At 40.7% G+C, this 12,500-nt stretch overlaps 2 protein-coding genes across 2 annotated transcripts in view; both read right to left on the reverse strand.

Moving 5' to 3' along the window:
* Positions 1-6,075, reverse strand: part of slc9a6a (solute carrier family 9 member A6a) — a 73,236-nt gene extending 67,161 nt beyond the window's left edge. The window contains exon 1 of the mRNA XM_039767660.1: positions 6,041-6,075. Within this exon, the coding sequence (XP_039623594.1) occupies positions 6,041-6,075 (35 nt within the window). The remainder of the gene's footprint in view (positions 1-6,040) is intronic.
* The window catches only part of ints6l (integrator complex subunit 6 like), an 89,387-nt gene continuing 82,462 nt past the window's right edge, over positions 5,576-12,500 (reverse strand). The window contains exon 18 of the mRNA XM_039766200.1: positions 5,576-6,492. Coding sequence (XP_039622134.1) covers positions 6,393-6,492 — 100 coding nt within the window. The 3' untranslated portion in view covers positions 5,576-6,392. The remainder of the gene's footprint in view (positions 6,493-12,500) is intronic.

Below are 12,500 nucleotides of genomic sequence, written 5' to 3' on the forward strand. Positions count from 1 at the left end.
CCTCATATCGAGCTTACAAGGTCTAAATACCAAATGAGCAGCTAATGTACTACTGCTGCATCAGACTCCAAACTCTGGGTCCAAATTCAAGCTGGATGCAGTCGGCATCATGTTTCACGGAGTCACTGCGTGGCCTAAAGTCCTCTGTCCTTCAGCCCTAGAAGCACAATGTGTGTGTATGATAGAATAGCACACCTTGTGGAGCTGCTAAAAGGCTCTTGACCCCAAAATTACATTAAGTGGGCTTAGAAAATTCAACAATATTCCTAAAATGAGTAGTTCTTAAGTAGAAGGAAAACTGAAGTATGAAGAAAAATCATGGTGGGCACGCAAACTCCACCCATACAGTGTAGGGCTGAGACACTCCTGAGTAAGGATTTGTGGTGGCGGCAGCAGCAGCACTAACCATTGCACCACTGTACTACCCAAAACCTACCCGTCCATCTTTCTAACCCACTTATCCAGGGCTGGAGGCTACCCCAATAATCACTGGGAGCAAGGCAGTAAGCACACCTAAGCACCAGGACAGGCTCCAGTCTATCACAGGGTGAACATGCACCCACACATGCCAAGGCCAATTTAGCAACACCAAGTCACCTAACTTGCATGTCTTTGGACTGAGGGAGAAACCCTACACAGACACAAGAACCACCTGCAAGCTCCACACAGGGAACACTTGGGACACAAACAAGAGTTTCCTTACATTGAAGCAGCAGCATGACCTATCACCATGCCAACCTCCATGTTCTTGGGAAAAATATTCACCATTAATTATGAAACAGTAGGGTGTGAGTAAGTACCAGATTGGTGAGCCTGTGGCAAGAGAAAAGGGGCACTAAATATAGTAAGGGGTGGCTTCCATTAGAGAACATTATTTTCTTCAAGTACCCTGAAAGTGATTATGTAGGAGATATAAGATTATATGGAGGAATGTGAGGAAGGCAATGCAGGGGGAGTTCTTTTTAAAAGGGCCCGACTATTCACCAGAGGGAGATCTAAGGTCATAAGAGGGCATTCATGAAAAGGAGCAGCCTACTGAGTCGGCCTTTGGGAGGTTAGAAAGGCGCAGGGATGGAGTGTGGTAGTGAGGTGAAAGGGATTAGTAAGGGGGCGAGTACAAAGAGGTTTTGGGTGCTTGTGCTGTGTTCTGGTTTATTTACTTGTAGTTTGCGTTCTGCCCTGTTAATGCTCCCTCCAACATCCTTATACTAAAGTTATTTATCCATGTTTAATAAAACTGGAACATTGGCGAAGGAGTATATAAGGTAAGCAAATTTTTGTTTCTCACTAAATAAAAAGAATGCCTCTATGTAAACACATCCTTCTTCATAATGGCAGTGGCAACATGTTGCACATCTCAGTACCCTTTTCATATGATAGCACCACTAATAAAGCATCTTTTTTTTTTGGTTTAATAAATCCTCATTCTGTGACCAGAGTTCACATCTCAGGTGCTGCCTGCCTACAGCTTGCATGTTCTCCTCATGTCCGTGTGGGGCTCCTCTGGTTTCTCTGCAATGCAGGTTAGGTGAACTGGCTTTGCTAAATTGGCACAGTTGCAAGTGTGTGTGTTCATCCTGTTATGGTCTGGCGCCCTGTGACTGCTGGGACAGGCTCCAGCTTTTTGGCGCCTCTGCTCTAGATACACAGGTTAAGACGAGGGGGTCGATGGCCTTATATTCGATACATACTTTTCCTTTGTTAAGTTTCTTCTGGGTGAGGTTTAGACACAGAAGTGTGACAGCACAAGTATATTAACTACTTCCAATGAAAATAATTCCCTTTAATATATCAAAATAAGGCCCAATGATTACACTTGCACTTAATATATTTCACTTGTAAAGCGTCATAATGTGGTTCATCCACAAAGGATCCATGTGTGTTTAGACTTTGATTTCCCCTAATGTTTGGTTTTGAAGGAAGTCCAACCTTAAGTACACAAGTTATTACCTGCCAGTTTTATTAGGTCAATTTTAAAAATCCTTTTAATTTTAATTCACTTTTTAAAATTAGAATTAAACATGCACAAAATGTTTTAGCAGTCTTCACAAACAACTAATTTTAAATCATAAAGAATCACACAAAGTCACTTAACCATTTTCAGTATTTGGTGGTGTTTGCACACACAACACTATTCACATACTGCTACTTGTTTTATTTTTGTAGGTAGAATGGTGCAGCAGTTTGATTTTTTCGAACAATGTCATTCATACCATCCCACTCTTAGATTCAGAAATATAGATGCAAAATCAATTTCAGAAAACAGTAAGCACAGAAGTCAGAGGAAGACCACAAGATAGCAGGTCACAGGTAGAGTTCAGGCTTCTTTATTGGTATACTCACCTGTAAAGAGACTTCCTTTAGCATGAAAAATCTGTATATACTTCTGCAGCTCCAATATGTCTAGCAACAGACTAAACACAAGCACATTTCTGTTTGAATGGTGCAGATAATTTCACATCCATCATGTTAACTCTTCTGTCCGTAATAATTTTTTGTCTCTCAATGTAACCAAGATGGGATCCACTACAGTTGAGTCAACTGGTTTCTGGGGTGATTTATGTTAGATCAGGTGAAGGCGTTTTATTCACGTTCAAAGAGTCAATCTGTGTAGAAGCAGCCTATGCCTTATAAACATTTGAGCAAGGAGGACCTGAACAGCAACCAAGTGACCAGTAGTGTCTGTGTACGGAAAAGGCTGAATAGTCACCATGAGCATTCTATGATGACCACTCACTTTCCCAAGTCTGATGTCTCTGCTAAAGGTATCCCTTTAGTGGGTAGCCTCACAAATAATTGAGAAAGCTAGACTGACAACTTTCATTTAGTTCAGAATAACAGACATCTATTGCACTGCAGAAGTATATGCATCAGTCAATATGGCAAAGAAGAGAAAATGCGCACATCACGGACCCAAGTTCCTTCAGTAATGTAAAGTAGGCATACTGTCTGCAGACTTTGTCATAACTACATCTGAAATTCCAAAAACCTTCCATGCTGTTGGCATCCAGGTAAGCAAAATGACCAGTCTACATGACAGCATGCTATACCAGCTATGGAATTCTATTATAATTAATGTTTATAGTGAAAATTGCAAGCACTTCCTACATGAACTTAAAGTGAATAGTGAAGTGCAGAAAACTAAGATCACACCAAATTAACTCTGGAGGCATCAGAGTAACATATTGCTAAAGTGCAAACCTGTGTTCACTGCTGCCCACCTGAACTAGAGCTGAACATGCTGATCTAACATCTACAAAAACATACAAAAATTTATTACAATACCAGGACAGGACAATTACCTTGAAAAAAGGCATCAGAACAAACAACCTGTTCCATGTCATTAATGTTGCATAGCAGTCAAGCGCTAGAGTGTAACCCAAAAAAAACAATATGAAGCTGCACTGGGTTAAGCAACACTGGAGGACTGAACGAAGCTAGATCACCTAGTTTGATGAATCTCAGTCTGTATTAATTCTCTATTGATTCAGGCTGATGGAAGGCTCAGAATATGGCAAAGACTCCTCAAGTCCATGTAACCCCATTAATGCAGAATGGCGATGATGATGTAATAGTATGGATGAAGGTGGGTGTTCTTTGCACATAATAGGTTTCAACATTAAAGTACCATAAAACATCTAAGCAACACTACTGTTCTGGCACGTCTCGTCAAGGTGCCAGTGTACTTGTCTGCAAACAAGCTTTTTCGACACTGCTCTTGGGAGCAAATCTAGCAATGCCCCGAAGTACAACAACTAGGGGGTATATTTGTGTGGCCCGGGGCTAGTATCTCTGTGCTACAACATTGACCCCTTAGCAAGTTCATGCCTTGAGAATTTCAGGCTGCACACTGAACAAACAGAGCCAGATAAACAACCACAATCTGAGAAAGGGAGAAATAAAACAAAAAACAGGATGCACTCTACCAACAAGAGAGGCCCATTCTTGTATCTATAACCTGTTATTAGGCTATTAAATTCAACAAGAGCCATGTGCTACACCATATTTTTGCATCTCACATATTTATTAGGGTATTTTTTTTATTTCATTTTTTCCAATTTTCATTAAAAAAGTAATAAAATGTCCATTTTATATATAACAATTACAAAAAGTTCTATTTATACAGTTCAGGTTTTAAAATATTTCCATTTTTTATGTTCTAATAAGAATACTGTCCAAAAATAATCTCTTTGTAATATGAACAATAAAAAGTAAAATACATTTTATCTTTTTTCATTTTTAAACTTACATTTAGTGCTTCCTGCAGCTCCAGCCTGTGCAGGTTTGGGGTGTGTATGGGAGGAAAGACAGGACCCTGGGGACAGGTATGGATGGGAAGGTCAGCAGCCAGTTCAACAAAATTACAGCTGAACAAAAAGAAACTGGACCTGAAGTGGTCTGTGGTCATCACTGGACAAACACTCAGAAAAGAGCAGCATCCTAGGACTGTAAACGAATGTGTGTATGCTTTGCTGGCAAAGTACAAAAGCTTGTGCTTTACATTTTGCGCTCCTGACGCACTACTGTAAGATCTGATGGCAAGCAAGAAACCTTTAAACGCAACCAGCAGCACCAAAAACCACAGATCAAGCTTGCAAAGATCTTCAAAGTGAAAATTCTCTCTGGGGGTGGGTTGTGGAGAGTTTACACAACAAGTCAAAACGGGTTTGGCACCTTGCGCTACCTAATGAATTTTGTGCACCCACCAAAGTCTCAACACATCTGGTGTACCTGCTCTGCAGAGGGTATTTCTGTCAGTTGAGTAGCAGCATGTCAGTTCTAAGGAAAGCCTGACAACAGTGTTATAAAAAGAATGTCATCTTTGTAGAACATAATCTCCAGGGTTTTCAACAGCAAGAATGCACTTAGCAAACTTGTGGCACAAAACACAAAGTAAAAAGTATTGCACGGCAGGCAAACCCTCAAAGTTTCGCTATCCTTTTAAATTACAGCAAGCAGTTTAAAGTTGTCACTCCTATAAATAAGAATCAACTCCTTCTTTAAAGCAGGTTTTGAGCAGCCTTAGTGATGATAATGCTTGCCTGCAGCGAGAAGCTTCTGCAGAATTTGGAGCAACTAATGCATGTGCAAACAGGAAGCTGAATGTGTTAAATGTACTGCAGCAGAGAAAGATGCCAGGGACAAGCAAGGCAAGAATTTAGCATTGATATTAAACTTAGATCCTGTGGAAAATAGTTGTCAATGAAGGGTTTGTTCCATAGAAAACTTTTTTAACCCTACATGAACAATGATTACAGGTGATAAACAAGGACAGACTCACTCCCCTTTTAGAAAATGTGTTGCCAGAACATTCACCTTTAAATATACGGATACTAAAAAAATATATATATATAAAAATATGCAGGCATTATTAAAAAAAAAAAAAAGCCACAAAAAAGTTTATGGCAAATTCCTTCTTGGTACTGCATCTTGTGCTGGCATTATCCAAAATACTGGACTGGTTTTCATTCTTAAAATAAAACAAGATTGATATTAAACTTTATCAAATCCAAAAAAAAAAACAAAAAACTGGACAATCTCCTTGGTTCATAAAACAATAATTTGAAGTACAGTATCAACCTAACAAAAACAGTAATATTTATTTGAAGGACATTTCTCACTTTGCCTGGATACATGCTTTAAGAAACAGCGATTATTTGAGTCTCTTTAAATGTCTTATTTTAATTGTTTTTCAAGTTAAGATTGAGGTAGATGAGAATCCAATACCAGGGGCATCTAAAGCATCTGCCAGCATTCCAACCACTGGATTGTGGTCTAGTTTAACGCTTTTGCCCTCTTGCTATGTAGAGTCTACAAAGCCCACATTGTCTTACTTGTGAACACTGACTGCTAGCTGAGGTTAGCAAGTCCTGCCAAAGTGCAAAGAAAAAAACTCAACAATGGATCTAAAACAGTTCTACCTGAATCACGTACAAGTGTACACACCTTCCACAAGTGAAAACAAGTGGCTGTGCTAGCTAAGTACACTCTACACTCATCCACCAAACTTTAACCTTAAGCACGTACTCTTATTTCATACCTTGGTCCACCTGATACATACAGCTCCTCCTCCATGCTGGCATGCAGCTTGAGGGCTGTTGCACAAAAATGCGTAGGACTTTAAAAATCCTGCATTTTAACCAAGGAAGAACACATTTCTGTCTGTGTTTCCTTGAAAACTCTGGCTAGCCACCTCCTCTCCACATAAGGTATCCTGAGCACTGAAGGGATTGGCATGTGCTGGGCAGGATGTTGGCAAAGGTGTGGAGAGGAAAAGCATGGATGCAACATTCCCCTTTCTCTCCTCATCACCCTTCTTTGCCATGCTCTCACAGTTCATCTGAAGAGCTGGACTTCTCGGTCCCATCTCACGACAAGCGGTGGGCTATCAATCACCTGCCATGGATATTGTTCACCCTGTTTGTCAGATATTTCTTCTCCATTTCTTCCAGTGCAGACTCCAGCTGTTGGATCAGAACCCGTTTTTTGAATCTGTGAAACACACAAGTGAGGCACACCTTAACAGATTGAATTCCACAATTTGATAACAATTACAATTAAGATTTAAAATCAACAATTTCCATGGGGTGTGTTTACTTTTAAACATGACCATATGTGAAAAGAAAGTTGAAGAACTAAAATATCAAAAAAAAAAAATGTATTTCTTTCAGAAAATATCAACCCAACTAAACATTGTACCTTTACACGTTTACTGGCTATAGTCGTTTTATGTATATTATCTTGAACTTTGCACATTTGAATTTATTGATTAAATATTCTTCCTTTCAGATTTTTTCCAAGATCTGTCCATGCTCACTGTAATGTCATTCAACAATAGCTTCCTCTTTGCTATGACCACTTCAGAGCAGTTTTACTGAATAATTAGGCTTTTAAGTTATGCAAAAAACTGCACACTGTGGAATTTTACATTGTTAAAACACAAAAAGTTCACCTAGATCTATTACCAACATATACTGATAATTTTGCAGCTTTTCATGGCAGTAGCAGATTTTCCGCTCAGACATGTTCTCTCTGACTTGCAAATTATTTTGTGAAGTGAAGCTGGCTGAAGTAAACAGAGGTGGTTTCCCTTCAAGTACTTCACAAAAATGGAAGCCTTTAAGGTTATCTCAAAAAAATAAAAAAAATTTATGCTTCCTCAGTTTGTTTGCCTAGTTGATTTCATACAAGGGACGCTACTGGCGGATGGCTTAGAAGCTACCCAATCAGAGCATGTATTACGTATTAAATAAAACTCCTCAATGATATACGATATGCTTTTCACGCGGTGCTTGATTGTTTGCTTTTCTCGTCTCTCTCACTCTCTATGACATTCTCTGCGCCTGACAGAGGGGGTGTGAGCAGAGGGGCTGTTTGCCTAGAAGATACAGACGCTCCTTTAAATAATGCCGCTTTATTGCGGTGCTTCGGCATACTTAAAAGCCTAAAAGCACGTATTGATTTTTTGATTGTTTGCTTTTCTCTCACTCTCTCTCTCTCTGACATTCTCTGCTCCTGACATGCATTCTTTGAAGAGGAAGATCTGTTTGCATTCTTTAAATTGTGAGAAAGAACTGTCATCTCTGTCTTGTCATGGAGCACAGTTTAAACTTTTGACTAAAGGGTGTTATTTCATGTCTAGAGGGCTCTAATAATGTTAACAGTGTGAGAGAATTTATAAGGGCTTAAAATAAACTGCTCAAAAAAAATAAAGGAACACTTTGAAAACACATCAGATCTCATTGGGAAAAAGAAATCCTCCTGGATATCTATACTGATATAGACTGGGTAATGTGTTAGGAACGAAAGGATGCCATATCATTTGATGGAAATGAAAATGATCAACCTACAGAGCCCTGAATTCAAAGACGCCCCAAAAATCAGAGTGAAAAAATTATGTGGCAGGCTAGTCCATTTTGCCAAAATTTAATTGCAGCAACTCAAAATTGTACGCAGAACTTTGTATGGCCCCTGTGTTCTTGTATACATGCCTGACAACATCGGTGCATTCTAATGAGATGACAGATGGTGTTGTGGGGGATCTCCTCCCAGATCATTAACCCACCACCAAACTGCTCATGCTGAATGATGTTACAGGCAGCATAATGTTCTCCATGGCTTCTCCAGACCCTTTCACTTCTGTCACGTGCTCAGGGTGAACCTGCTCTCATCTGTAAAAAGCACAGGGCACCAGTGGTGCATCTGCCAATTCTGGTATTCTATGGCGAATGCCAATCGAGCTGCATGCTGCTGGGCAGTGAGCTCAGGGCCCATTTGAGGACATGGGGCCCTTGGGTCACCCTCATGAAGTCTTTTTGGTTGTCTGGTCAGAGACATTCACACCAGTGGCCTGCTGGAGGTCATTTTGTAGGGCTCTGGCAGTGCTCATCCTGTTCCTCCTTGCCCAAAGGAGCAGATACTGGTCCTGCTGATGGGTTATGGACCTTCTATGGCCCTCTCCAGCTCTCCTAGAGTAACTGCTTGTCTCCTAGAATCTCCTCCATGCCCTTGAGACTGTGCAGGGAGACGCAGCAAACCTTCTGGCAATGACACGTATTGATGTGCCATCCTGGAGAAGTTGGACTACCTGTGCAACCTCTGTAGGGTCCAGGTATTGCCTCATGCTACCAGTAGTGACACTGACTGTAGCCAACTGCAAAACTAGTGAAGAAACAGTCAGAAAAGATGAGGAGGGAAAAATGTCAGTGGCCTCCACCTGTTAAACCATTCCTGTTTTGGGGGTCATCTCATTGTTGCCCCTCTAGTGCATCTGTTGTTAATTTCATTAACACCACAGCAGCTGAAACTGATTAACAACCCCCTCTGCTACTTAACTGACCAGATTAATATCCCATAAGTTTCATTGACTTTATGCCATACTCTGATTAAAAAGTGTTCCTTTAATTCTTTTGAGCAGTATATATAAAAATAACCATGCAAACATATGGTTTCTACTTTTGATGAAGGCTGAGAGGAGGGTGCTCAGAGCTGAGAGTCACGTGTGCTTTGTGCTGACGTGTGCTTTGCAAACGCTAGAGTCTGTTGAGAGTGTTGGTTTGTTCTGTGGTGTGAGATTTACATTAAAAAAATACATTTTGCTCTTAAAACTTGGGTTTTGGTTGCCTCTAAGGAACCGTGTGGGAATTTTTTAAAGCTTTTTTCCCTTTAGAAGGGTTTTTTGCTTTTTTTTTCGCCCGCACAAGAGCAAAAGTAGCTGGGTGTTTGGAAGTGCGCTTGGAAAAGTTATTTGTACTTGTTCTTTTTCTTGTTATCTGTATTTGAATTAGCATCGAGGCGGCAGGGTAGAAAGCAGCAGTAACTGATATCGGCATTTGTAAATAAATAACCGCGTCGTCGTAACAGCGATTCCTTAGTTTAAAGGAAAAGAAAAAAAGGCCGCGGCTGACTTCAAAGCAGTAAAAGGTGGAAACTCAGTAGTGCGCAGGTAAGCGGCCTGCGTTAAGACACCGTCAGGCACAAGGAGCAGTAGGAGCAAATAAGGTAGTAAAGTTTTATTTATTTGTTTATTTTAGATTAAACAGTCCTTAGCGGTCCAGAGGCAGAACAGTTAAGTGGGCGACAGTGTATTGGTTCATTAATACGGGGGAATACAAACAGTGCGAGTGAAGAGCTTATAAGTAAGAAGCGCAAAGCTAGAAGAGACAGAGAAAAGTAAAGTTAACCTCATAGAAAGGCAAGCAGCTGAGAGGGAGAACAGTACAGGAGCTTAAGGGGGAAAAGGTGTAAAATATCTGTAGCAGATCTTAGTGTTACCATTTAAGTTAAGGAGCAGCTGAAAGAAGAAGAAATTTAATTTTAAGAAAAAAAAAAATATATAGTTAAGGCAGCTTAGTAATCCCAAATCAAATTTTAATAATGAGGCCAGTGCAATGCAAGTCCTGTTGGATGTTGGACTTTTAGATGATGGTTTGGAAGAGCCAGTTGTCTATGAGGGCTACATCTGCAAGAGATGCCAGCTGATCCAGCACCTCGAGCTCAGGGTCGCTGAACTGGAGGAGGAGTTGGCTGACCTGCGTTGTAATAGAGAATTGGCGGACTTGGCCCAGGTGTCCTTTAGAGATAGTGTGCACCCCTAAGGTGGCGCTGGAGGAGATTCCAGACCAGACAGGTAGGAATAGGTGGGTCACGGTCGCAAGGCGTAAGGTAAAGGGTGCACACTGTCCGGGGCATCAACCCCAGAATTAGAAGTGTCTAACGTTATCATGTCCTGGCGGAGCTGGACGGTGACTCTGATAATTCTGAGGTGGTAGGCAGGGTTGAGGAGCCCCAACGGGCCACCTCAAAACCAGTTCCCAAAAAGAGAGAGGTAGTGATAGTTGGGGACTCAATCATTAGGGGGATTGAAGCGCAGGTGTGCTCCAGAGAGAGAGAGTCTCGCACAGTGTGTTGCCTTCCGGGAGCACAGGTGGGAGACCTCCCTGGAAGGGTGGATAGGCTCTTGGCCAGAGCGGGTGGATCCAGTTGTCATTGTCCACGTTGGAACAAATGACATACATAAGGGTAGTCTGTCAGTTCTGCGATCCAAATTCAAAGAGTTAGGTACCAAGCTGAGGAGCAGAACTGACAAGGTAGTCTTCTCCGAAGTTCTGCCTGTGCCACGCGCCAGTCCAGGTAAGATTGAGGAGATTAGAAGGCTTAACGCGTGGCTCAAATCTTGGTGCAGGGTAGAAGGGTATAGGTTTATGGGGCATTGGGACTCCTTTTGGAACAGATGACGGGTTACATCTGAACCGGAGGGGCACCAATGTATTGGGGAGGCGTATGTGTAGGCTAGTCGAGGATTGTTTAAACTAGGGAATGGGGGCAGGGAGTTTAGGACAGGCCAGATTTAGATCTATACATGGAAGAACAAACAATGGTGTAGAAATAAAAATGCATAGTAATGTAAATTTTAAGCAAACACGTAAAGATAGAAGGATTAACACATTAAAAATAGCTTGCCTTAATGCTAGAAGTATCAAAAATAAGGTAAGTGAGTTGGAGTTGTATGTAGCAGAGCACAATTATGATATTATAGCAATAACGGAAACCTGGCTAAATAACAAAGATGGGGATGAGTGTAACATAGAGGGATACACATTTTTAGGAAGGATAGACAGAACAGAAAAGGAGGTGGGGTTGCTGTTTATGCCAAACAGGAATTAAATGTAAGTCATCTTCAGTTGGATGATGAGCCCCATCTTAGTGAGGACATGTGGCTTCGCCTGGAAAATATTAGGGAAAAGGTCTCATTTTAGGAGTGTGTTATAGACCACCCAATTCAGACAGTAATTTCAACACACATCTTTTAGTAATATCAAAAGGCAAGTTTACAGGGGATATTATAGTCATGGGGACTTTAATTATCCAAATATTAACTGGGATAACCTTACAGATGGAGGAGCACAAGAGCAGGAGTTTTAGAAGTAATCGCGACTGTTTTTAACACAGCATGTTAAAGCACCAACAAGGGGTGAAGCCTATCTGGATTTAGTATTCTGTAATAATCAGGATAGAATTGAGGGTGTAGAGGTGATTGAACCACTAGGGTCAAGTGACCATAATGTAATACAATTCTCAGTATTTTGTAAGAGTACAGATGCAAAGACTAAAATTGTTAAGTTGAACTTTAGTAGGGCTAATTTTGAGCAGATGCGACAAAGTCTAAGTAGGATAGACTGGGATAAGCTTTTAAATGTGGAGACAGTCGAGGAGCAGTGGAACAGGTTTAAAATGTTTTACATGTAATGCAGGACAGATACATACCTAAATTTGGAAGTAATAGGAAACTAAAAAATCTCCACGATGGATTAATAAAGATTTAAAAAGAAGTTGCAAAGGAAAAACTGCTGTATAAGGCATATAAGACTAATGACTGCAAAGAGAACCGTAGCGTATGAGAACATGAGGGCAACCATTAAGAAGGATATCAGAGAGGCTAAAAGACAGTTGGAGAGGAATATAGCAGATAAGGCGAAAGAAGACCCCAAGAGATTCTTTCAGTATTTTAGTAGTAAAAGAACAGTTAAGGAGGAGGTCAAGTTCATCAGGAATAGTAAAGGGAATTAAAAGATACAGACAATGAAATAGCAGATGCCCTAAACTTACATTTTTCTGAGGTGTTTACAAGTGAGCAAGTGGATAACCTGCCAGAGGTAAACACAACTACTAAGGAGGTACTGAGGGATTTGGAAATTGTAGAGGGAGAAGTGCTGCTCAGATTAAATAAGATGAAATCAAACAAATCACCAGGCCCAGATAATATTTATCCTCGTGTTCTTAAGGAGGCTAGTGAGTACATATATAAACCCTTGACACATATTTTTAGGAAGTCACTGTGCACTGGAGAGATTCCAAAGGACTGGAAAATGGCAAATATCATCCCATTATATAAAAAGGGTGACAGGGCAGATCCAAGCAACTATAGGCCAGTAAGCTTAACAAGCATCACAGGAAAATTAATGGAAGGAATTATTAAGGATAAGATTGAGCAACACATG

Source organism: Polypterus senegalus, chromosome 10 (genome assembly GCF_016835505.1).
Source record: "Polypterus senegalus isolate Bchr_013 chromosome 10, ASM1683550v1, whole genome shotgun sequence".
NCBI lineage: Eukaryota > Metazoa > Chordata > Cladistia > Polypteriformes > Polypteridae > Polypterus > Polypterus senegalus.